General features: G+C 40.2%; 1 protein-coding gene across 1 annotated transcript in view; it reads left to right on the forward strand.

Moving 5' to 3' along the window:
- Positions 1-27,928, forward strand: part of LOC121888571 (microtubule-associated protein 4) — a 122,183-nt gene that overhangs the window by 31,900 nt on the left and 62,355 nt on the right. Inside the window, exons 3-5 of the mRNA XM_042400196.1 lie at positions 2,468-2,524; positions 26,127-26,240; positions 27,319-27,405. Of these exons, the coding sequence (XP_042256130.1) occupies positions 2,468-2,524; positions 26,127-26,240; positions 27,319-27,405 (258 nt within the window). The remainder of the gene's footprint in view (positions 1-2,467; positions 2,525-26,126; positions 26,241-27,318; positions 27,406-27,928) is intronic.

Genomic DNA, 27,928 nt, shown 5'->3' on the forward strand with positions numbered 1-27,928 from the left:
CATAAAACCACCATATAACGTTACTAGCGCTAATGTGTTAGCATACAACTGCTTGTTACACATCCAGCAGACACAGAGCAACATTAGCTTCATTTGGAGTCATGTTTCTGTCCACCTGAAGAATGTAAGTCCACTATTTACTCTCTTTTAGTTCTGCTTTTATCTACAACACCTCCTGAGAATATTTGTCTCTGTAGCTGCTAAATGCTCCACTGTGTTCACTAGCTAGTTGCTAACTTTGTCTGTTCGCTGTTTGGTGCTGGGCAGGTAGTGAACAGTGGTTAAATGTTTCTGAGCTGAGGAGAACTGCAGAGTTAAGTGATAATTAGCTTCAAGATTAAAGAAACATCTTTCCCCTATGTTACTGATATCATTCTGCCATTCGTAATAATAAGTGCTGTCAGTAATCTATGTCTGTCTGCTGACTTCAATTTCCCAAATGGTCTTTCGATTGATCTCTGTATCTGTTTCAGTCCATCCTGAACAAGATGGGAATCTGTGTTATGTAACATGAACTGCAGCTGCTCTTAAATGGTTGATAGTATCAGGCACCGCTGGACACTGCTGGCTGCCATTTTGGATGTGTCGGGGTGCCATTCAGCCGCAGGGAGGATAGTAGCCTGAAGATAAGAGGAGTAGCGGTCAGTGCTTTGCATATTCCAGCCAACTGGTGAAATTTAGGAACTAAACAAGAAGCTGCATCCCCACTCTGAGCAGTTACTGTCCAAATGCTCCACCTGCTCCTGTTGGCAGGTTTTAGCCTACGTGGCACCATAGTTTTTTCTGTGCATTTAGAAAATATGTAATTGAACAGTCTGGGGTTCAACGAGATGAATAGACACATACTCCAGACTGATTGTGAATTTTTGGATATGTACTGTATAGGAAGATAAGTAAGCAGATAGATAAACAGTAGGTAGATCAAATAAACAGCTTAGCAAATAACCAGATAAAATGAAGTGACAGTTAACCGGCGATGACTCAGCTCTCGGGCCTGTTTTGGTTCCCCAGACACTTTGGTCAGACAGTCAGACTGTGTGTGGGCACTCGTCAGTGACAGCCGGCTGCAGGACGGGCCGTGGGTGGTGTTGCCAGTGATCAACTGTGGCACGCTGTGTGCATTCGGACGAACACAGACATGCTGACACGCTGAGTGCCAAACAGCAGGGCGAGGCAGTCCGCAAGTTATTGTCCTCTGTCAGCAGGCGAGCTAGATGGAGGAAGCACAGTTTGTTTGGTTTTTTTTTTCATCAGAGTTGTTGTTTCGATGCCCTGACGCACACTTAATATGCACACATGACGCCTGATGTGTGTTTGAGTGTTCCCGCGCTCTTGTTTGTGATCTGCCATATTTGTGTCCTGTGTGTTTATTCGTGCGAACACATACCATGTGTGTGTATATATGTGTGTGTGTGTTTTTGCATGCATGTCTGTGGTTTTGGGTTTTGCATGCCTGTGTTCACATTGTTGACTGCAGAACGGCCTTGGTTTTGCGGCTTTGTGGCCACATGCATTTTTGTTCAAAATTAAATCCGGTGGACTTTATCATGAAGCAAGATTAGCACGTTAGCCGGTTATCTTAAGGCTTCTCCGAGAATTTTCAGTATCACACATGCGGCTCACTTTTGATTTGAGTTGGATCACCATGGTAACCTATGCTGAAGGGCTAACTTGCTCTGGAGGAGGTTAAGTGTGTCACTTATTCATAATAATATCCAAAAGGCTGATTTAATTATTCCCACACTTCCCATATTTGAATATTATTCCTACAGCTTCTTATTATGCTCTAGTTTTGTGATTAGTATATTGTATGTCCTTCACCTCACTCAGTGTCCCCACAGATATTACTGTTTCATCTCTGAGCCAGCTGAAACCAACTTTCTGATACGGGTTATCTAACTTCAACTTGCTTCATGATACAGACCCCTGACCCTCTAGTCAATGTTTTTGGTGTGCATGTGTATTTCTGTGTATGAAGGAGTTCTTTATGCGCTTGTGTTGATAAAGCTGTGTGTTGATACAGTATGTAGTTTGTGTGGTACATACCTGTGTGCATGTACGTGGGTGTGTGTGTGTGTGTGGTATGCACATTAGATAAATAAACTGCAGTGATTCAGCAGTCAGATGTCACACAGCTTCACCTCCTCCAGCATCCCACACTGACTCCAGCAAATATGTGCTGCCCTCTGCCTGCACTAGCTAGACCATAACTGGCCGGTATGGTATTAACAGGCTCCCCTATAAGCAGACAGCAGACCACACATACTCCTAGTGCCCAACCACTATAAAGAGCTGCCCTTAAAAAGGCCTGATAAATCAGGGTCAGTGGTTTCCATTTAATTCCAGTCTGTCATATTTCTGCTGTACAAACCAAACCATTCAGTTTGATTTTCTTGTCCAATTATTAGCACTCATAGGGATAGTAATGTGTTTGCTTGTTTGTGTGTGTGTGCGTGTGTGTGTGTAGACACGGGTACTGCGTTGGAGAATGGAGAGCAGGAAGCTCAGGGTGTGCAAAAGCCTGGTAAGAGATATCCCACAATCCCCTCTGCCGTCGGTCAGTCTGCTAAGGCCACCCGGTCATCTTCATCCTCCAGTCATGACCTTTTCATGTTATCTTTTCCTTTGACCTTGTTTACTTCCTTGTTGTTCTTCACTTCAGTTCCATTCTGCATGCGTGTGTACACCCTTAGTATTACTTGAGGATGTGAGCTGTTGCCGCTCTCCAACATCCCTTCGATGTCCTCTAGCACATGGCTGCTGCTCACGATATTCTCTGTGGTGGTTGAACTGAAGAGAATGCAAAAAAAAGTGGAATTACAAGGGAAAAGTATAAAAATGTCTTTAGATCCTGTGTGAATACATTCATACAGTGTGACCACATTCTTCTTATAGGTCATTGTTTGATTTAAAATTCATATTCTTTACTTAAAGCCACTATGTATATAATTTAAAAATTGCCAACCTAGGCGCCCCGCAGTGATATAAAACCACATCTCACCTAGGCACACTGAGATGATGGGGCTGAAAGCAATTTTCACCTGAATTAAGGGCTGTAGCCATGAAGTCCTTCATATCATTTCAATTACACACCAAAAATACAATCTCAGTTTTCTTTAAAATTTTATTTTAATTATTTTAATCATATCCATTCAGTTAACTGTTTAGTTATATTTTTTGTTTTATTTCCCAACATGAAGATCTAAATGTGGATTTTAGTGGCTTCTCCACAGCTGTGAATATAATACTGGTCTGGAAATACGAACAATTTTAATTCTGAAATTCTAACAAGTTTAATTCTACAATGTAATACTTGAATCCCCAATTAAAATATCCAGCAAGTGCTACTTTTAAATTGTAGAGAATAAACTCCCCAATTGCTAAAATCCACAAAAAATACAGAGGACATGACCTAACTGTCCTTAAAGAGGACCTGTTATGCTCATTTCCAGCTCTAAATTTTTATTTTTGGACTCCACTAGAGTAGTTTTCCATGAGTCACAATTCAAAAAACTTATCTCATACTGGCCCTTTTTGCAGCCCCTGAGTTCAGCCTCTGTCTCTTAACAGGCAGTCTTAGCTCCTGTCTCTTTAAGGCCCCCCTCCTGATGAACCCATTCTGTTCTGATTGGCTAGCTTTCCGGAAGCTGCCGAGAGGAAGCAGTATCAGCCATGTTAAGTTACTGCTGATGCAAACCCAACATTTCCTGCTTTACAGCTTCATATTAAAAGCTTTTCAATGACTAAATAACGGGAGACTTTTATTGTGAAGAATTGACAGGAAGGGACATGTGTTCCCCACTGAATTAGCGGCGCTTCATTAGCAGCACTAAAAACTGGTCAAAACAACAACATATAGAGATATTTGGAGCTCTTTGTTCAGTGGATCAGTTGGAAATAATGCAGGGAGGAATAGTACAAGCAGAAACAGCCTCAGTGATGATGATGTTTGATGAAGAGCTGCAGACGACCTGCACACCTCCAACAGGTAAACTTCTTATTTTACTTTGCACTGCTGTGTAATGGAAAAACACTTGCAGCGTTCCACCTCGACTCCAGTCATGGCTCAGCATGACTTCACTCCAAAACCAATGGAAAACACCGTAATGCTAGCGTAGCAGTGAACTGGTGCACTGTGCATGGAACAGATGACCATATAAAGAAATCCATCACGAGCTGTTGTCAGCTCGGGCTGAAAGTAGAAAAACACATTGGAAACCGAGCATTTAAAGTAGTCTGAAGCTAGTGCTTTTTGCTCACAGGGATTGTTTCTACATATGTTTACCTCGTTATTTGACACGTCAGCCACATTTAATGTGGACATCCGACATTGCAACATTGTATATATGATTGCAAATAGGAAAAAGCACAATAGGTCCCCTTTAATGGTTGCTGTGCTGCTATTGTGGTAACAATTTACTTTTATTGTTTGTCCTTTGTAAGCAGTATTTAATAAATGTAAAACACACTATAATGTAGTCACAAGCTGATATAAGATCAGTTTTAAATGTTTATTAATGAACAATAGTTGTCAATAATTATAACTTCTCCAATGAAGAAACTTATCATCTGATACATTTGAAATATACCACAGTCACATAAAAAGTCTATTCAAAGTGACTTTAAGTAAATGTAGTAATACCACAGGGAAAGATTTTCTTTACTGCAAGTAAAAGTACTAATTCAGTACAACAGTATTTGTTGTACAGTGCTCCAGCTGCACTATATCTACCTACCATTTGCTTTTGGGTCATTGAACCTTCAACAATGTCTCATAATTAATGAGGTTACTATATGTTTTTAAATGTAAACTATTGCTCCACAAATTAACCGGCTTGTTTTCAGTTTCCTCACCCGTTAAATTGGTCTAAAGGCCACATTTTAATTCTGACCAGCTGAAATCAGTCTGAAGGTGATTAAACTTTACTTTACCATTTACTTTGTGTTGCACAGCTGCCTTTCGTCAGCTCTGTTAATCAGTAAAGATTTCATCTTCAATCACCTGTGGAGTACAAAATTCGTTCGTTTGCATAATCAATGCTTGAATATGAATGTCAATTGGCAAAAAGAGACTGTTAAAGTGTCGCCTTGATAATATCAGCTGAAAGTCCTTTTTAATAAACGCAATAATAAGGTCATTGAAACTCAATTGCCTAAGTCCCTTGTACTCAGCAGTCCTTTTGTTGCCTATAATGTGAATACATTGTTATAATGTTATCTTGTAGTGGAGATAATTAGCTGCAGAGAAGAGATGCAGCTCTAGAGAGGAATCGTTATTGTGCCTAATGAGCATATCCTCCGTCTTCCCCTCTAGCGGTCTCCTCGTACTGAAATAGACTGAGAAGGGAACTGTTTCTGGTGTGTGTGGGTTTGTGTTTATATGTGTGGTCCATTTTGGGAATTTATCATCTGATATTTTGGGTTTTGTTTTTTTCTGTGTTTCTCAATAGTCCGGTTTCCTTTTCTAACCTCATCCTGCAGCATTAACATACCTCTGCTGTTCCTCTTTTCGTTTTCCGTCTGTTCATCTCACAGTCGGTCCAAGTTAAACCGCAGAGCTTCTGTGCATGTCATTGGCAGAGATTGTTGAGTAGGATTTCGCATGGGGGGAATCAACAGTCTCCTCCACTGACACCACACAAATTCCCACAGCTGCACATATCAGCAAAGTATGTTGCAACAAACCGTTTACCACAAGTAACTTTCAAAATGTAAAAAAACTATAGCCCATATAGAAATGAACCAAACATCAGGGAACTGTGTGTGTGTGTGTGTGTGTGTGTGTGTGTGTGTGTGTGTGTGTGTGTGTGTGTGTGTGTGTGTGTGTGTGTGTGTGTGTGTGTGTGTGTGTGTTCAAGAGAGAGAGCAAAAGCAAAGCAGACAAAGTGATCTGCTATAGTATACAGTGAAGGCATCATTTTCAGTCTCCTGCAATAAAATGTAGTTAACTTGTGAAATGTGTATGTCCAGGCTGAGGCCATTATCCATGTCAATAACAGAGCAGTCATAAGGAGATCAACAAGTGGGATTTGAAATAGTGTGTCAGATAATGCTGGTATTTCCAGTCTGTGTCCAGTACATCTGCCAGAAACACACAAAATACAATATTAGGCTGTCCTTTTTGATCCATGTAACAGTATAGTATTATATAATAGATCAGATGAGCTCATGTCAAAGCTTAACAATAATATGTATAAATAACTTTCAGCCTTGAAGGTTACGTTTTTCAGAAAAAATTTGCACAACCAGAACATGGTACAGAAATCTTTAACATTACTCCCACTACTTTGGCAGTACGGCTGTGACGCTGTTGATTTATTTTTTCCCACCTTGGTGATAAAACATAGCTCCACAGTGGTTATGTGGCATTTAAAACCTGTATTTGTTGAGAATGAGTCAGTCAGGAATGTGTCATATGCCTGTGATGCAGACTGTGCGAATCATAAACTAAAACTGTAAAAAGAGCCTCTCAATCAACCAGTCAGCTCAAACTGTATCTTATCTTTATGGAAAACTATTATATATTATTATTATTATTATTATTATTTTTATAAGTCAGTAGTCACTAACATTGTTAATTGTCATTATTTTCATTGGAGAGTACGGCTGCACTCCCCTGCATAACTGCATGAGTCAGAACGGTGCAAATGACCTGCTTTATGAGGTTACAGCCAAAATGAAATTAAACTTTGTGGCCAAATATACTGACCTCCATGAATGACTTCCAATGGTATATATACATTGAGAGGAGGTCAGTTTTGTGCATCTCTTATTATCTAACTAGCAATACCAGGACCACGGAGAGATGATGAGTAGTAGAGTAGTAGATGATTAGTCGATCGACAGAAAATCACTCAGCAACTTTTTCAAATAATCATTTCAGTCATTAAGTTAGAAAAAATATCAAACATTTGCTGGTTGCAGGTTCTCAAATGTGAGAATTTGACCTCTATGCAACTCTAAACTGAACATCTTTGGATTTTCGACTGGTTATCAGAGAAAAACAAGACATTTGAAGATGTCAGCATGGGCTCTAAGAAGTTATAGCAGACATTTTTCACTATTTGTTGACATTTAATTTTAAAAAAAATCCAGAAAATAATCAGCAGTAGTCTGTAGCATCCTAGTCAACTGTTTGTGGGATGATAATGCCATGCACTACCTTACCAAAACTATTTGTGTGAAAAGATGATTTGTGAGTGGCAATTGTAAAGCAGCAGCAAGTCATGTCTGCATTAAACATTGAGCTGTTGCATATCAGAGCCCTCTTGGTAAAGATTAGAGAAAAAGTGTCATTCTTCTTTATCCTTAGAAACTTTAGTTTGCTTAGAAACGAGCCGGCACCTGGTGAAGCTGCAGGTCTTCTGGGACGGATGTTGGTGGCAGAATGTTCAGCATGTTAATCAGTCATCTGTGTTGGCATGTTCACCGCTCGGTCAGTCTGGCTGCTTTGCATGGCATGATGGCATGGGCGGTTTGTGTTACCACGGTAACAGAGCTGTATATGTGCATGTGTGTTTTCGTAATAGAGGGTGAAACTATCGGAAGGATGCTGGTTAAGTTTCAGTAATCTCTCGGGGCATTAGCTCCGATTTCCCACGCTGCATCGGTAATGAGATGAGCAGTACAGTATGAGGTGTAAAATAATTCTTTTCAGCAGGCCTACTTCAGTAGACAGAGCATCTGGTCTTGTCTAGGTGTATTAGAGCCATTCATCATTGTTTTTTCCAGCAGACCCCAGAGAGAGGGCGCAGGCGGTATAAGTAGTAAGTGGGTCAGAGAATTGAGAGCGTAAGCTGAATCCTGACAGGGCAAATGCAGATGCGTACTGTATGTGCGTATATGTCGAGATGATGCATGTCACCTCCGCTGCTTGATGCTTTCTGCACGCCACATAAAAACAAGTATATGCTATAGAATGTGTTCACAAATATTTGACCAATATAAGATGCTGAACAGCATCGACATGAGACTGATCCAGTTTCTGTCATGTTGGTCAAGTATTTGATATTTTGTTAGATGAGTTGCAGTTGATTTTGTGACAGCTTTACTAACTTGCTTTCTTCCTTTTTTTCCCCTTTATCCCCTCCTCTCATCCTACTTTTTTTCTTTCTTACATAAACAATATTTTTTACTATTCATGCTCTTATTTCTTTCTTTTCGTAACTTCTCTTTCTGTTATGCTTTTTTTAAATTCTTTCATCTTTCTTTATGAATGCGCCCTTATTTGTCAATCTGCTCGTTTTTTGTTACTCTTGCTTCCCTTTCCGCTGTCATCACCGTTCTTTTACGTTACACCCTTCTTCTTCCTGTTATTTCCCTTCTCTCCTCTTTTTCCCAATCCCCATGCTTCAGAGGACTAGAACCCGCCTCCATCGCCATGCCGACTGTCAATCAGCTGTGCTTCCGCTTCTATGCACCTCTTCCCTCTCCCTTTGCAACACGCACACATACACACACATGCACGCACACTATCTCTCCTTTCCATGGCTCCTTGATCCAGTATGAAGGAGAAAGTCTGAGGTTGTGGACAAGAGCGCACACACACCCACACACACACACACACATACACGCACACACGGCCATGCCATGCTGTCCTGACTTCAGCACACGCTGTTCCTCCAAATAATGTGTTTGGCACACTGTGATTCACTCCGCTGGGCAAACTGGGTGTCTCGAACAAAGAACTGTTTTTGGACAAAAGCACACACAGTCACATTTGAAATTCAATTTTGAATTTTTTTTTTTTTTTTTTGTCTGTAGTTCTTCTCGGGCCAGAATTACAATATTTACACTGTGTCCAATGAAATTTTCTCTCCATGTTTGTGTCTTTTGGATCACTCAGAATCAGGAGGGTTTAGCTGCAAATCAATTATATTTCACACACACACAACATTAAGAAAAATATACAGATTTACTGCAACTTTACGCATACAGTAACAAAACCAGTTCAATCAAAATGTAAAACTCCTGCACATCTGTAGCCCTTCCCTCTGTGAAGCAGACAGTAAGTTCATAAGTTCATGTCCTCACATACTCACAGACACAGACACTATCCAGCAGCCAGCCCTCGTCCCGCTGTCTGAAACCTTTCAAGCGCTGCAAGCCTGATCCGTCAACACCCAGCAGCTAGCGCTCACACACAAGAACACAAACACACACACACAAGATACTCGTGTATGTACCCACCAAAGGACTATTTGTATTTTTGTCAATTTTTTTTTTCTTTTAATGAACTGCTTTTAACACTTCAGCCTCCCTGTGGTGGTCACCCTTCCCTCACACGCCTGAGTTGTCAAAACTTGACTCTTGCTCTGCTTTGCACTATTTTCACTTTTTAACCAAATGAATAGATATTAAAGCCAGACCGTCAGTAGACAATCAGTCATGTAAAAAATTATAAAAGATGTCCCACTTAGTCTTTAGTTCCATTTCACTATTATGAGTAGTTAGTTTGTAATACTTTGTTTCACCTCAATTTATCTTTAAATGTGGACTTCTTATTTATCTTCAGTGTTACCAAAAATGCTATCTTTGCTGTGTCTGTTGCTGTATTGTTATTATATATGCAATCAATTCAGTCAGTCAATCAAATGTTTTAGTTCACCAAAAGCAAATTTATTAGTCTCATCATAACAATCTTTAGCTGTTAGCATCAAACTCTAACTTGTAAAGCATAGCTGTTGGTTTTAATGGGCCTCATTCACAAAATATGCACATTTTAAGAATTCCTCTGGCATTCTTTTTTGTTTTCCTTATTCATGTTTCTCCTTTGATGTAATCCAAATTTATATTTTTGACCAAAGAAATATCCCGCCTCAAAACTTATGACAGTGGATGCTGTGGATTAAACATCATTTCAAACGTTTTCAAGTATAATTTCTCTCTAATGCTTTGAACATCACCAATTAATACTACATTCACCTCCATTGTACTGGGGTGGCAGAGACAAGTATCTAATCTAAATATGTTTTTCTTCTTCTTCTCTGATTTGGATGAACTGACCATGTAAGAAAAAAGTTGTGAATGAGGCCTAGTAAGGTTCTGCGCTGTGACAACAAAGCTAACAAACTATTTTCTTCCATAATCTGACAAGTCATTGATTCAAAATGTGAAAAGCACGAGCTGTAGATGAGCACATTTCCATCTATCTTTTCATTTTAGCAGACACAGTAACTCAGTTTAACTCTTGTGATACTCATCTTGTCTTCCTTCCGCAGTGCGATACAGTATACTGTATATTATTTTACCATTTTCCTTTTTAGATGCATGGAAACGTCTTATATTTGCAACAAAGAGTTAGATCTAACCTATTTTATGTGTTTGTTCCAAGTGGTATCTATCTCAGAATGTCCTTTTTTATAGACGTGCCTCTCTGTCTGCCTGCACCTTGTGCTAATAAACCGATATATAACACACTTATCTGGTTTTGGGTTTCTCTTTCTTCTTCTAACCAACCTGCACTAAACCGCTTATCTAATGTCTAACTGCTTTTTGGCTCCTTTCTATTTCCATCCTTGCGGCCTTTTTATAATATGTGCAATATTATTTCCTTTTTTCAGATATTATTATATCTTAGCAGCTTTCCAAGAGAACAAGATGCTGAGTCATCCTGGCTGTAACCTTTAGAGGCGGTGGGTTTTTACAGTGTAAAGCCTAGAGATTAGTGTGTGCCGCAGGGAAAGGATTTTCTATGTGCCTCTTTGGTTGCAAAACATATTTCTTTATTACTCTTTCCTTTTTTGGAAAGAGAACAGAGAGAAACAAATAACTTCTTTTGCCTCTCTGGCTATGGCTTAAAAATACACATAGAAAAGGAAATAAAGGGAATTCTGCCTTTTCTAAAGAGGTTTGCCAGATATCAATATTTAATAGCTTCTCTTCCAAAACCACTCAGATTCTTCCAAACATTGAAGTTACTCTATGAAGCTCAGATTAGATAGAGATAGCATGACAGAAGCTTGTCTGCTTCTTTTACAGTTTTCATTATACTACATTGCATCATCCTGAGATGTACTTTCGCATTTCTATATACTTTAACCTCAAAATTTGGACTATGTAATATAACAGTATAAAAATAACAGAAAATCACCAAAAGGAGAATATGTCCTGTTTAAGGTTTGGCTACATTAAGACAACTAAAACTACTTGGTTAGGGTTAGGGGATAGAGCTCATGGTTAATAGGAACACCTATCAACTGTTAGTAGAAAAACAGGACGCTAGCAATGGAACCTTTTTGGTGGTGTTATAACAATGTCATGGTTATGTACGGTACACTTAATAAAATCATCCACTTAATTAGCTTAGCTTTCAGAGCTAAAGAATCAAAATTGGTGATCTTAGATTATTTTGTTACATAAGAAAGGTGTTTTAAGTGTTTGTACAAGGACTATTCTATATTCTGGTCTATAAACACAGAATCAATAACTGTCAATCTTTATAATGGATTAATAAATGATGATTTACAGTGTTTCTCCTATAATTGTACAGGGCTGGTGGGCTGCCAGACCAACGAGAACCCCCGCCAGGCCAAAAAAATATTTTTTTAATGCCAAAATCAACGCCAAATACCCATTCATTTGGAAATCAGTAGTGTTGTGCTGTGCAGCGCTGTACCGAAACATGAGTTAATCTCTTCACTGCTGGAAAAGTGAAGGAAGGGGGTTAGCTCCGAAGTTAGCAACAATGAGTTAGCCTAAACAGAACTAAACAGAGAAATAGAGAACGGAGAAATGTGTGGCTGCTGAGTTCACTCTGTCCCCCCTCCCCGCCAGGCCAAAGCAGTCAACCTAGGGGAAACACTGATTTAAGTAATTAGAGAATTTATCAAGCAGCAAGACTAAGGGATTACAGCCATGCTAGCAGCTCTGTGAGGCTGCACTTACACACAGAGATGCTTTGAGCTGAATGCTAACATTAGCTTGATAACATGCTAACAACAGGGCTGCCAAGTTTTGACTTCAGTTTGAATTTTGTTCCGGGAGGGGGGGGGGGGACTGTGCTGCTGCCAGAACAGTCACTGAGTGAGATTACTCTAAGCAGCATGCATTGGAATAAATTACAATATATTTGTGTATATTTCTTGCTTTCGCCTGCTGCTGTTGTGCTGTGCTGGTCTGTCTGTCTGTTCATGTGTTGTTAGTGTCCTCTTTTAGCACCATGATGTCATCAGTTATGAATTGTTTTTCACTGTGTGAGAAAATGGACATGTGGCATGAGAGCATGTGAAAAATATCAATTGCATGAGTCTCATGGTCAATGCAGAGACTCGGCAGCTCTGTCACAATGTCAAAGCTGGCATACTGAAGTTTAGCAGGTAGAAAGTTTACCATGATCAACATCTTAGTTTAGTGTGTTAGCATGCTGAAAGTTGTTATTGGCACAGATGGGATTGTTATTAGTCTTGTACTACCGGACAATATGAAATGTTATCCTGCTGTTAACACTAGAATGAAGTCATGGGATCACCAAAGTGATTAGGATACATCTTCATGAATGTCTGTAAAAAATTGTGCCAATCTATCCCCTAGATGTTGAGATATTTCAGCCTGGACCAAGCTGGTTGCCATCTCTAGAGCCAAAATGCCAAACATTTGCTAGTTTCAGCTTCTGCAATGTAAGGATTCACTGCTTTTCTCTCCTTTGTAAACTCATTATTTTTGGGTTTGGGACTGTTGGTCGGACAGAACCACCAATTTGATGTCACCTTTGCTGGATAATAAGGAAATGCAATGGGTGCTTTTGATTACCTTCTTGCATTATATTGACTAAATCCATTGATTGACAAAATAATAATCAACAGATAATGAAAATAATTCTTAGTGTCAGCCCTTTTAAAATCCCCTGTAACAGGAGCTGTATGGCCTTGTTAAGGCCACTCTCAGCAGAATATCTCTGAGAGTTGTTACATTGCTCACGTTTGCAATCCACTATTCTATATAACCTTCAGAGATCAACTTGACCTGTGGGATCCTCTCCGTCAGCATGTCTGTGTTTGTGTGTGAGAGTCTATATGGGGCAGCCTGGCCTACTTAGATTCAGAGAGTTATGGTGTGGGTGATGTAGGTAGAAAAAGAGAGGGAAAGGAATCAAACAAGTCCTCTGTATAAGCAGATGTGCTTTTCAGTGGAGGGATCGTCCCGTACCTTATCCCAAACCCCAGAGAGCCTCACACCCAACAGCTGTTCCCCTACATTACCCTTAAAGAGAGTGAAGGGAGTGAGTGGAGGAAGGTCCAAATGATAACAGAGGGAGGTGTGTACATAATGTATAGGTAAACCCCTGCACTAGTACATTACATGCTGTGCCTCTGCCCCCACACAGTGATAATGTGCATCATCTTAAGGACCTTGAACTGCTGCCATGACTTCAGCATGCTTCATATATCTTTGAAGATGTTACATCATGGACTCAGGGAAGGAAAATAGGAAAAAAAAAAAGTTTTAGTGATTGTTAAATCAAGTGTTTGCTAACTTTGCTAGCACTGTCAACATGTTGTGTGGCTGTTTCCTTTTTTTTTCTTTTGTTTTCGCCTTTAAAATAAAGGTTATTTTATTACATTAAAAAAGCAGCTTGGCAGAAGTCATATCATACAACACCACATGAAACCATGATATGAAAGTAGGGATGCGTGATATTTTTTGCCGATATGCCGATATTTCCAACTCATTGTGGCCAATTGCCAATGCTGATACCGATATATGCACATACTTTTTTTCAGCTGGCTGAGGAGACTATTATGCTACCCTAGCCAGATGAGAGTGGTGTGCTCTAGCAGGGCATATGTGTGTATGTGTTAAATTAAGGAAAGGGAGGGTGGGCACCTTTGGGTGTCAACCTTGGCACAGGGGGGCACTAGGGCACCAACAGGCAGATGCAGCTGTGCCAGGCCAGCTAGTCACATGATTATGCATGGTTAGTCAAGTCAAGTTGATTTATAAAGCACATTTAATACGACAGGCGTAGACTCAATGTGCTTCAAGATGGAAAGCAAAAAATATAGGTAAATGGGATCATACATGACAAGCACATATAAGATAAAAAGCTATTTTACAATAAAACGGGAATAAGATGAGAAGGTATAATTATTATTATTTGGAAAGGAATAATAATACTGATTGAGAATTAAACCACATACTTTAAACCCATCTAAAAGCTTATGAAAGAAGATATGTTTTTAGTCTGCTTTTAAAAAAAGACATTATTGTAGCAGACCTTAGTTCATGTGGTAGAGAATTCCAGAGAGTGGGACCATAATGACTGAAGCTGATTTAGAATTTATTCTAGGTATAGCGAGGAGACCTTTGTTTGATGATCTAAGGGTTCTGTCTGGTGTGTACTCAGTGAGCATGTCAACAACGTAGGAAGGAGCTAAGCCATTCATAGATTTAAAAACAATAAGAAGTATTTGAAAATCAATTATCTGCAGCATTCTGAATGAGCAGGAGTTTATTTAACACCTGCTTTGTCGGTCCAGCAAAAAGTGCATTACAGTAATCTAGTCTAGTAGAAATAAACACATGGGCCAGCTTTTCAGAGTTTGACTGTAACAGGAAGCATCTTATTTATATATATATATATATATATATATTTCTGAGATGATAAAAGGCAATCTTGGAGATATTAGATATGTGCTTCTGGAAGTTAACATCAGCATCCATAATCACAGCCAAGTTTTTGGTGTGCTCACAAGGTTTTACTGACAGGGGAGTTAACAAACAATGCATCTGGTGCCTCAAAGCCTTGGGACCTACCAAAAGAATCTCTGTTTTGTCTTCATTTAGCTGTAAAAAAAATGGCCATCCAATATTTGATATCTACAATGCATTGGATGGGGTCATTCATTGGGCTAAGGTTGATACAGTATGTATAACTGTGTGTCATCAGCATGGGGGTGATATGAAATATTGTATTGCTGAATGATGGACCCAAGTGGGAGCATATACAAATTAAACAGCAGTGGACCAAGAATTGACCCTTGAGGGACTCCATATGGAACGCTGACTTCAACTGATTCGAAGTCGCCAATAGAAACAGAAAAAAAGATCCAGTAAAGAGCTGAAGAACGCCAATTAAGAACTGTGCCTCTTAGGCCTAAACAGTGTTCTGGGCGCTGAAGAAGAATTATGTGGTTAACAGTGTGGAAGGCTGCAATGAGGTCAAGAAGTACAAAAATAGAGACTTTATGGTTGTCTGAGCTAATTTTAAGATCGTTAACAACTCTGACCAGAGCCGTTTCTGTACTGTGGTTAACTATAAAACCAGACTGTTAAACGTCAAACAAATTGTTAGATGACAGATACATATGTAATTGTTGGCATACAACCTTTTCAAGAATTTTTATAGTACACTACGTTGAATAAGAGGGAAGTTGGACAGAGTGTGGGCAACATGGCACTGAGCTAAGACTGTGGAAGAAGAGAGGTCCCACCCACCAGCAGAGGAAGCCACTATATTATTCCTGATATTGGAATTTTTGCATTTAAAGTATGAGGCAAATTTAGCTGAAAAGTGGTAGTCATCAACTATTCAAGGAAACCCCTATCCACAATGTGCAGGTTGTCAGTTGACATTTTAGGTTGAGAGTCAAATGTCTTGACAGCTATCAAATGTACTGCCATAATGTTTGATACAGACATTCATGGTCCGCACACGATGACTAATGAGATTAGTGATTATATCATAAAATAAAAGTGGCTTAATGTAACATTCCTGCACAACATAATAAGCCCTTTTAATAAAGGTTACCAAAGATTTTTTACTTTTACACTTAAACACAACTTTATAACTAAACTTTGATGTATCTGTGTTAATTCTTACAATGAGCATGGCAGTGTCACACAGCTGCTAGTGTGACTTTAGACTAGTACCACTGTTGCATATGTAGGATTTATTTTGTCAGCATCCTGCATATTTAGTCATTTATTCAACGGATATACAATCCGTGTTGGAAGTTCAACCAGTTAGTCTCAACCTTTAGAAAGTCAAACTCATCCTACCCTACTATTCTTTATGTCACCTTCTTTTTAATTTGATTGAAACACCATAACAACTAAGTAAGTTTTAGCTGAGCGCATCACCATCTTTGTATAATTTGATAAACTCAAACTGTCATCCTGTTTTACTTAAAGAAGTGATTTGGTAGAAATGCTGGATAAATCTCCTTTAAATATTCATGATGGAGCTTTAATCCCTGAGCTGGGAAAAAAAACCTAATTCCTCCCTCATTGATGTCTTTTCTGTAGACAAGGCTTTTCATCTGTGCAAGCGTTTCTCACATGCGAAGGTGTGTGCTTGACTGTGAATGCACATGGTTTTATGTGTATCCCCATGCATGTGTGTTTGACTCTGTGAGTAAATGTTTTCCTCTTTATTTTCATGACATAGTGTGTGAGGCCTAAGACTTCCCTTTGAGCTTCAAATATGAAGTGCTCTGGATGGGAAACATCAACATGGGCAACTAGCGATTCTTATGCTTTTCGTGGGTTCAAATCTGTTGATTTGACATGTACTGACTGCACAATCCCTGCTGGTGGGAGCTAAATGTAACCCCCCTCCCCTCCTTGGCTCAGTAGAATGAATTGTGATCCATGACAGTGAGGAGCATTGGAAAGCATGACAGCTGGAAATGCAAATTCCAAAATACAGAGGATAGTCAGAAATCCTTCACGGTAGCTCAACTTCTTCATCCTGTCAATAAAAACTAACAAGCATTGACATGAAGTAGGTCAAGAGAAAGTTACGAGTAGATTAAAATAGCCACAGAGGGTTGCCTCACTGTTATTTTCCTCTCTCCAGACAGACGAACACGGGTTTGTTTTCAGGCAAGGAAAAGGAGGTGTGGTAGACATAATGACATAATAGCCTTGGATTCAAAGAAAGGAGGGAGAAAAATGGTTTCATAGGCAGCTCTGCGTATGTATGTGTGTGTGTTTGTTTGTCACATCTAATACACCTTGCTTCTCTCCCGCCTGTCAATGCACATCACCTTCTCACACACTGCATTAGCACAGTCTGCATTAGCACTGTCACAGCATTAGCCTCTTGACTTCTTACCCTCCACAACCTAGTTTCCTTATTTAGTTCCCTATATTTAAAGAACACAGCTGAAATTATGATGGAAATTCTGCAAGAAAACTATCCATTTTCTTTACAGGCTTTTCCTTTTTAGCATCTCACATGGCCAGAGCCTGTCCCAGGAAACATTGTGCAAGAGGCGGGTTACATGCTGGATGCTAGTTTTTGGTTATTTATTTTCCGAGGTTAGCAATGGATGCCATCCATAGAGACCAAAGGTGGATTTGTTTTTTATTCCAGTGTACCCGTTATGGGTGGCTTCAGGGCTGAAAGAACATGTCCACTGGGAGCAATATTTCAAAAATGTATCCTTAAATGTATTTCTAAATGTGTCTTTATTCCCAATCTCAAAATTGAGTAGAGTTCATGAGCACAAGTAGCAACTATCACTGATGGAAAAGAACTAAGTACATTATAGTGCTATACTGTATTCTGTAATTTTGAGGTATTTGTGTTTTACTTGACTATGTCTATTTTCTGCTATTTAATACTTTCACACATCTATTTGACAACTATAATTACTTGTAATATCAGAGATTAAAATTATATATACAGAGCATTACAAATACAGCACTAATATTTATCCAGCAATATGATATATTATAATTTAACTCTCTCAAAAGTGCTATTCTGCTTAATGAATACTTTCACTTTTGATAATAAATGACAATATTACAATAGCTCTTTAACTTAGATAAAACTCAGATTACAAGACTTTTACCTATAAGGGAGTATTGTTACATTGTGGTGATGCTACTTTTACTGAAGTGAATGATCTAAGTAAAGTACCAGTGTACCAAGAGAGAATACTTTATGCTGTACATGTGGATTGTGTCGCCCATGTGCATAAAAACCAGATGTGTCTCAGCAGCTGCAGCAGGAGTTGTAAAAGTCTTGAGTTAGATTTTGGCTGGATTAGATACAACCAGGCTAAGCTTCGATCTTCTATAATAGCAGGTCAGATCCTTACATACACAAGGAGAAGACTCCACTACATATTTTGCTGAGGCTAAGGAGTTAATGTTCAGTGGGTAGGAACGGCCTGATACAAGGGGAAACCCTTCATATCTCAGCTAGGCCTGTGCCATATGGTTGTCACTAGACGGCAACCTCAATCTCACAGACGCTTTTGGAGTCCTTTGCTTCTCTAAGCCTTTCTTCAGATCTGTTCTCTCATCTCTTCCTGTTCCTCTAACTCTCTCCTCTCACTCTTGTCGTTTTAGCACCACATAAAAAGAGCATACTGTAAAATATTGTGGGAAGAATATTAAAGGAAACTCTGGAATACAACACAATTCTATGCTAACAGCTAAAACATTCAGACTTTGTATTACAAAGTTTGTAGGGGACAGTTGCAGGTAAAGGTGGACACAAAGGTAAATACTTGCTGATTCAACCTTATTCCAAGTACATGATTAATGCTCTTGCGCGTCTGAATCGAAAGGACACTAAGGAGGTTTTTTCCTCACAAGAGAATAGCAATCTGTCCTTTCGCCGAACCATCACCATGCACCTGTGGTCATGCGGCAGCCCTGACCCAGCTTGTTCATAGTGTCTATCCCAGCCTGAGGAGCTGAGGCTGAGACAGAGGAGCAGGGAGAGGCGGGGGTCAGTTGGAGGACAGCTGCAGGAATTCAGCCTATCCTGCCGGCTCATCCCAGATTAGACAGTTTTGGTAAAGCAAACCATAGGGCGCCATGCTGAATCTGGGTTGGAAATAGATTGAAAAACAGCCAGGTTTGGTATTAAGCTTAAATGGCAGTAAGCTATTATGATAATCAAATGAACTGAGTTGGCTTTTTTTTTAAAATACCTTTTTTTACTTTTTCCTTTACTTTCTCCTTAGTTTACTATACAGTTTAGTCATCCATAATGTTGATGTACAAGCTGTTGTTTGTAACTTATATAAACTGTACATCATATGAGTCATGCCTGCCTTCTTATGGATCTTAACTAGGCCTTATTTCCAGATGACGCACATTTGATAAAGAAGCCAATATATCTTCTAACCAGCATAGCAGGTTCAAGGAGAAGTCTGGCTAGTTGCCAATTGGCTCAGAACTGCATGGACTTCTTAAAACAGCCATGTTTAATGAGCTTTACTTCACACCAGAGGTTACCCTGGTTCGCCACTAAACTAGCCATGTGTCCCATTTCCCCCCCTTGGTCGTGTAGTGGCCCTGACCCAGCCAGTGTGGTTCATCAGTTGCATCTAGAGAAGAAGAGAGTGGGGAAGAAAAGAGTGCTTAGGCCAGGGTCAGCTGGGGGACAGAGACTAGCCTGTAGGCTATCAGACGTACGAGAGAACATAAGAATGGACTACAATCTAGGCATCGCTAGGCAGGACCTCATCTGAGTACTGCAAGAGCTCGCTAATGAAAATCATACAGCTACAAAGTCCAGTTTGTCATTGTATGGTTTGGCTTACATTCACTGGTGTCAGACAGCATCCCAGCTGAGCCCCATCTTGCTTAAAGATGATGAGATAATTATACAGTGTGCAAACACAGACCCGTCCAAGGATGGAGAAACTGATTAAGAAGTGGAAAGATTGATAGAATTTTGCACTCCTTTGTTTTTTTTCTGAGCTCTTACTGAAATGGTTTGTGTCAGTGTGTGTTTGTGTGTGTGCCTGTGTGTGTGTGTGTGTGTGTGTGTGTGTGTGTGTGTGTGTGTGTGTGTGTGTGTGTGTGTGTGTGTGCGTGTGCGTGTGCGTGTGTGTGCTTCTTGTCTTGACAAGCCCATTGTCTTAGTCTAGGCCTGGCACAGGGTCCCTCTAGTTGGCTGAACAGTGGAAGGTCACAGCTGCTTCTTTGATACTGTGTCAATGTTTATCCTTTGATGTTATTGTAGCAGCGGTGTTGAGGAGTTGAATTAGTCTTGGCTTAACATCTGAAAAGGTATGTTTGGTTTTTTAGTATTAAAATGAAGAAAAAAGATCTTTGGGTAAACATCAGAAATGCTGTCTCAGCGGCTGGGGGGGGCGTGTCTGTGTTTGATTGACAGCAGCAGGGGAACAAGACACAAAGTGAACAGACTTGTGCTGTATCTCACAAGTCACGGGCAGACAGTGTGTTGTTAGAAGTGGTATTGAAGGGTAAGAATCACACAAGCATCTAACAGGACTGAAGTGACATTTGCAGGTATGTTACATGTTTAAGCTGTTTGTGCTGCAGCTGAGCAGCTAATTAGCTACCTAGCCTGCTAACTGATGTTAGTGGTGCACTTTTCCCCGGTGAATGTTTGTTTGGTTGCTTGTTCAATAAGCTAAACTGCAAGACAATGCGTACCTTCATTTTTGTGAATTAGATGAGAAGAGGAAAGCTAATGGTGGTTGCCGTTTAGAGTCTGTGGCTCTTGTGTTGTGTAGCAGGTTGCTATCAGGCTCAGTGTGACCCTCTGCTCTGTCTATGATAGAACGCTGCATCATCGTTTTATGCAACATTTGATTTGCTGTTTTGAAATAAGCACTCCAGCTACATGGAGTTAAAATTACAATACAAATACAAATTTCATGGAATGAATGTAAAACTGGGGGGCGCCGTCATGAAACCAAAAAACTTAAAAATTTTAAGAAGATATGTACTTTTTTAAAAAAATTCAAACTATTGTTTGAGCAATGTTTGATATGTACTTATCTGTTGAAAATATCTGTTTCAATTCGAAGTTCAAACTAAAACTTCATCATAGAAATTAATAATGAAATCTGGTGTGACCACAGTGTTTTGAGGATGTGTTTGTCTGTCTTTTTAAGTGACAGTCCCCCCCCCCCCCCCCCTCTCCAAAAGAAAAAACAGACAACAAAAGAATCCCCCAGATCTATATCAACTTAGTTAAAAAGTCTTCCGCAGACTTTGTGGCACCACACATTTGTTGAGCTTGCAGTGGTTCAGTCACCAGGTCACAGTAAACACATCTGCTGCAGGGCTGAAATTAGAATAAATAAACCTGATTCGTTACATGTGAAAAGAACACAAGTGTGATTAAATGCTCTACACATCACTATTACACCCAATGCTGTTTTCACTTATTTTGTCTGATTGGACCTCTTGTCAGGACTTTGTGGGCGTGTATAGACAGCACACACTGTCCTTACTCATTTCTGCTTTTTCACATTTGTTACACTGTGTCTACACAAGAGTGTAAGCAGCACGTTAGCAGAGGAGGAGCAGCAGCAGCGTCAGTGCTCCATGTGTGTCTACACAGGATGCGTTCAGGCATAGTACTGAGTGTAGGTCATCTGTGTTTTGACAGCGCTGCAAGCCAAATACGCAATAATTGTAGTGAAGAAAATGCTTGAATACTTGAAGTATGTTTCACTTATGTGCTGAAAGCACGAGTGAAACATAAGCTAATATGCAGCCTGTGTAGACAGCTGTATTGGTTAAAATAGAAGCGTCTTGGTTCTGTCAGACGTATATGAGATGGACGACTAAAAAACATGGCTGAAACACTTTCTGTGAGGATTCCGTGTTAGTGTACAACAGCATCTTTACCATTTATATTAGTACATGGAGTTTGTTGACCTCTAGACTAGCTCAATATAGCTCCAACCTCAGCAGAGGTCTTAAAAACCCACTATCTGGTGTTAAAAACATGATAACAAGGTGAGGTAGATTATTTTATTGCCAGGGTTGTCATGTATAGTCTCCTGGTGAGATCAGCTGGTGAAAGTGTGAAACTGTGCCCTAAATGTGATATTTCAGATGGTGGGGTTGATATCATAACAAAGTTTGATTGGCAAAATTCCTCCACTAACCCGTGCACCACCTCCTTAGCTGATTCTTAATCTGCTGCCTACAGGAATCCACTTCTGCAACTTATGTATGCATAATGGGATTAGGCAAGACTAGTGTGTGTGCATATGTGTATTCTTTCTAGGCTATATTTATCCATTGTATTCTGTCAGGTCATCCAAGTGTCCACCAAGCGAGGGGTCTGACTTTCTAGCTGTTTGTGTGCACATGAGTGTGTACTGAGTGTGTGTGTGTGTGTGTGTGTGTGTGTGTGTGTGTGTGTATGCGGGTGCATGCTCATTTGTTTCTCCACATGAAAGCAGCTACTGGAGAGTAGTGTGTGCGTGTGTGTCCTTAGATGCCTCTGAGATGATTAAGTTCATCCGTCAAACTGATAGCTGCTCCAGTCTGTCTGGCCATACTCTGTCCTCATACTGAGGTCAGCATCCCCCAGCAGGAGCAGCAGCAGCAGCAGCAGCAGCTCTTACATAACTTGGCGAAACAGTAAAACACAGGATCAGATATTTTACTCTTTGTGGAGGAACTCACACATTTATGATGCTGACTATTAGAAACTGAGGTCAATCCCTTGTTTTCTATTTTAGCAAGTATTAGTTTGACACACAAATCTTTTTTTGTAAAAGACAAATTAAAAGCTTTAAAAGCTAGCATGATATATGAATTTATTGTTTAAAGGTCATTTTTTATGAAAGAGAATCAAACATATTCATTTTAGTCTGAGATTATCTTTGCACTATGCTGGTGTGATTTAACAAGTCACATACAGTCCGTTGAAAACACAACCAGAGACTGCCATCAAAATTAACCACATACTGTCATCACTGTAGTATAACACTTTGCTAGCTAATGCTGAGTTTAATAATCACAGATCCATTTCCATTTAATGGACTGATAACATCTGAAGAGGATGGAAGAGTGCCACTCGCCCCCAAACCTAATGTAGCACACAAAAAGTAGAGTTGATAACACGTCACTACCCTTTCACACCAAAGACCCTGCATTCAAACCCGCTCACATGGGGATGACAGATGTCCTACTGTTTTACGCCAAGCCTGATGACCTGCAATGGTAACCTGTTAGACATAGAAGGAGACAGGTGTAAGGCAATATATCACATTGTTGGGCAAGTAAATCATTTGTCCTGAGTTGACCCTTTGCTAATGAGGGATCCATGTTACCTACATGAATCTGACCCTGATCTCAAGATGGGTAATCCATGTGCATGTTCTTGATGATAAAACAGTATAAAGACATCAAATAACATCAGCAACTAGTGACATCCATTTTCCTGCAGTATAACACAAATACTTGAGCACACAATTTTAGGAGATGCGTACTAGTAACAATAGCTACAGAGAATGACAAAATATTTATCACCTTGCTCCTCTCCACAGTTACAGTGTATAAACTGTACATTACTGGAGTATGGTCTGGTTATGTGCATAATGTGAAAATGTTCTGTCAAAGTATTGTTACAGATGCCAAACAGTGATTAGATTTCTAGTCCGTAAGAAGATCACGTTAAAGGTCATGACTGATGACATCGTAATGAGCCTCCTGTTGGGTACTGACTCACCTACTACGAACAATTCATGGGACATGTCCCAAAAACACACACACATTCGCTCACATTGGGTGCGTCACAGTTGATCTTCCTCCCTCTTTCAAGCTGAGCAGTTCACCACTGGTACATTAAACACAGTGCAGTGTTTAGCAGATAACTCTAGCATGAAATTTTCCCTTGTAGACTTAACTGAACCCTCAAAAAATGTGCTTGAATTTGAAGTGCGCTTTAAGCATTAAGCATTTACTGAGCCAAAACCATTTAATCTCCAAATTTCACAAATGCCAATGTTTTACAGCAGCCTACTTTTATGTCCACTGTGATGCAAGTAGTAATTTCAAGTTCCAAAACTTTCTTCATTTAAAGGATAATTCTGGTTTACAACAACTTGGGTCTATTTTTGGTATTCATTCCTCATAATTATAACATTGTACTTGCAAGTACAAATTGCTGAAATCTGCAAACAAAGCAATGGCACAACAGTGAAGTCCAATGCGGCAAGAAACACGACTGGTCAGGCAGGACTGTTGCCAGGATTTTAGAGATGGTCTTGTTCTTGAGTCCAAAGTCCTCCAGCACCACCCACCTGCCAAAAAAAAAAACTTGACTAACCACCAAATTCCACATTTCCCCAATATTACGGTCAAAATATTATTTCCCTACAACACCAGATATATAATTGTGATGGAGATGCAAAATGTCATAAATATAATTTTTGCTTAAAAACATATTTAAAACAGAATTTGAAGGTATTTCAACAAAAAACTTTTAAAAACCATTTGGCAACATTTGTAATATCTTGAATGTAAACTTGGATGTCACGTATCCCCCAAATTACTATAAATTTTACAGATGACATGACCTTGATGGCCAACAGTTAACATATATTTTATATATATCCTTCCAGCAACAAAAGAACCAAGTTGTAATAAACTAAATTTAAAGCACCACTGTAAAAGGCATCCACTCTGACCAGTTGTTTCAACTCAGTCTGCTAATAGGGCTGCTAATTTTGCCTGAGAGATGTTTTCTTTGAGTGAAACAGCTCCCGGCTTTCAGGTTATTTGTGTAACCTCCCTCCCCCTGATGCAAAAAGATCCTTTTGGCCACAGTTTTAAATAAAGATGTTGATCTCAGTCAACCTCCATGGTTCAGTAAGGGGTAAAAATGCAAAAAGGATAGACATATTAGAGGTTTTCATACCAGTGCCCCTGACTGCCCTTTCAAAGCTGCTTAGTCTGATTTCAGCACCTTGGACAGCAGCACAGCTCAGCGGGGGGAAACAGCTGCCTGTTTTCCTGCAACGCTTTTGCTTCACTGATTTAACAAAGACAAGCAGAAGACGCTCAGTGCATGGAGGTGCACTTGTGTTGGCTACCTTAGTCTACAGTTACCTTTCACGTCTCTTCTTATTTCTCCACATTTGCATTGAGAGTTTCCAGAAAGACATGCAAAGACAGACACAAATGGCAGACAGACACAAATGTGAGACCAGGAGGACAAGCGTTGCTGCACTAGTGTTTTTGAATCAATCTGTGACCCTGCCGACGGAGTTTTCTGCGTCTTGTCGAGACAGACAATGCGCACCCTACCATGGCCCCTGTTTGTGTGTCTGATATATGGAAGCGTTTGTGACTTTGGGTGGCGTCCTGTCTGTTCGCCTCACTGTCACCCTCTGTGGACGCTGCTGGGAGAGGGTTGCCATTGGTGCGTCCCTCTTCTCCTCTCTTCTCCTTCCCTCCCTTCGTTACTCCTCTGCCTCATTTCCTTCCTGTGTGTGTCCATTTTCCCTCTTTTCTTCCATTCCTTTCTCTTCTCCCCTTCATGTTGTTTTCATTACTCAGTCTGTAAATCCTCTTTCCTGCTTTTCTCTCATTCCTCACTGTCCTTCCATAACTCTCAGTCAGACGTCCCTCCTCCACCCCTGCTTCGTCTTCCTCCCTGATCGCCTGTCTTTGCCAACCGTCTTTCTTCCTACCTCCTCTCCCGACTCCATCTTTCCTTCCGTCAATCCCCTCCGATATAAGCACACACAAATAGCCACATGAAATCAGGCAGTCTGGAGTCTGGCCTCTGCGGGCCAGTCAGGACCTCTGCTCGGAGACTGGGACGAGAGTTGAAGGGTGACTACAGGAGTAGAGAGGGAGGGAGTTGGCTGTGGCATGTCAGGCAGGCGAGGGGAGGCGCTAGCTGCCGGGGCCTGCGACCTGAACCAGACAGACAGTGAAACGTCACACCAAACCCAGACTCCCCGACTGTGATCGCATTCTTGCGTGTGTGTGCGTGTGTGTCTGTGTGTGTCTCTCTTTGTGTGGCTGTGTGTGTATGTGTGTGTGTGGGGTTCACAGTGTTAGTAGCTCAGAGCCAGCTGAGGCTGCAGTGGAGACAGACAGAGACAGAGGCACTGAGCAGCACATAGCAAACACCACTGAATGTTGAGTTGTATGGGACTGGGATATCTGCTTTTAGGAGGAAATTTGGCAGGTGAGAGTGCGGGTGCACGTGTGTGTTCGTGCGGGTTCATGTGAGAATTTTATGTGGGATATAGTCCAATATATCTAAGTGGTTATGTTTTGTAAATGCCTGTGTGTGAGCACTGTGTGTGTGTATTTGTGTTTGGTGGAGTGTGATTGCAGTAGCCTGGTGTCACTAAATTACAGTTGTACAGTAAGGCGTCATCAGCGAGGAGGAGGAACTGATGTTTGATGATCAATGTTGTCACCTGCAGGTTGTAAGCTGACCGCAGGGGGACCGACATCAGTGTTGCGCCCAGAGCCACAGGGAGAGGTGCGGACACACTCACTGGACCAGCAGCAGGCCTTGGCTACAGACTTCTTATCAGGTATGAAGATGCGCAGTGTTGGTATAAGGAGACGCTTGCAAGTGAAATGAAATAATTTGAAAATATTTTTAAAAATTCCTCCATGCTGATGCAGCAATAGTTTTTTGGTTTGCCTTTATATTAAGCTGTCAAGGTAACGAGCAATTTTATGACCTAGAATCTAGATGAGTCAGCAGATTTATAATATACGCACTCAGGGCGACTGGTTAATATTGAGGTACTTTATTTAGTTGGGTTTTTACCTGTTTCAGAGAACCTTACCATGACTTATTTGTTATTATCAGGTGTGGACAATTTAATTTCCCTGACTACAGATATACTTTGAATCAATCCGAAAGCAGTCAATCATGTTGCAGGAGCAGGTGTTTTGGCAGTGCACTCAAGCAGACAGACAAATAATAACTGGTTTAGGATTTGAAACACAAAGTTTAGGACTAGGACTTGGAGACCTGCTGGTTTTGACTTTCAACTTTATAGCTAAGACTTATCTATGACTTGCAAGACAATGACGTCAAGGGCCTGGAGATTAAAATAATTTAGCGTCTTATCAGAACACATTTTATTGGCCAGTTGCTCTCTCAAGATACAACTTTAGATATACAACTTCATGCAGACATATATATATAGTGTTTATTGCCAAATATACTGTATATACCTATTATTGTACAACTTCTTAACTGTATGAAATGCAAAATGTAATGGTTGCTATATTTAAATGTTAAAGCTGTGATGGGCAGTTATATACATTATATTCTGAAGGCAAAACCAGATCCTGTTTGTTTTAAATCAGTGTTTTATATTAATGCCTTCCCTCTTCTTGTTTTTTTTCCTCCTTGCTGTCTACCTCTGCCTTGCCCATTCTAAATTGTTAATGCCCTCCAACTGCCACCTCCTACTCCATCTTTTTCTCTCTTTCGAGTCCTTCCATTTTCCGCCTGACAACTTCATCCATCTTTTCCTCTCTCTCTTTCATTCCCTGTTATATTTTCTCTTCTATCCGTCATTCTCGCTGACCGTCCTGTCCATCTCTTTTCCTCTGTCCCTGGGCTCCTGTTGTTCTTTCGCTCCCTACCGCCAGCCTCCATGGCAGGTTATTCAGATTCTCTGGGCTCCCAGACCAGCTCAGCCCAAATGATGGATTCTGGCCTAATGGGAGCTTTTTCAGGTATGTTTCCAATATTTTCCTCAAACTGCCACACAGCAACGCAGTTTTAGTATTACTGCTATTACTATAGTACTTGTAGTGTAACTGATGAATCATCAGTTTTCGATTACAAAAGTCATGCATTTATCATCTTCACAAAGATGATCAATATTCGGCTTCACCAACTTCAAAATACATCTTTCTAGCCATTATTTGTTTCAACTGAAACTAAGTGAGCCCTAGCCTTCGGAAGGTGAAGGTGTAAGCTTGCATCAGCAAGTGCCATCACAGCAACCGAGACCAGCAGGGATTAAATCATGGTGCTTCCTGATGAAACACTTTCTGTGTCTGGCTATTTGATGTATATTATGTTGAATTACCATGGGTGAAGATGTGGAGGGTCAGGTTAATCACATAATGTACCATCAATTAACAAGGCATTGGATCCATTGATCATTCTGGCAATTTTAGTTTTAATCTCTAATGAAAATGTATAATGGTTTTAATCATATTCTACTTATTTAATTATTTTTATTTTTAGTCA

Source organism: Thunnus maccoyii, chromosome 21 (assembly GCF_910596095.1).
Source record: "Thunnus maccoyii chromosome 21, fThuMac1.1, whole genome shotgun sequence".
NCBI classification, from domain to species: domain Eukaryota; kingdom Metazoa; phylum Chordata; class Actinopteri; order Scombriformes; family Scombridae; genus Thunnus; species Thunnus maccoyii.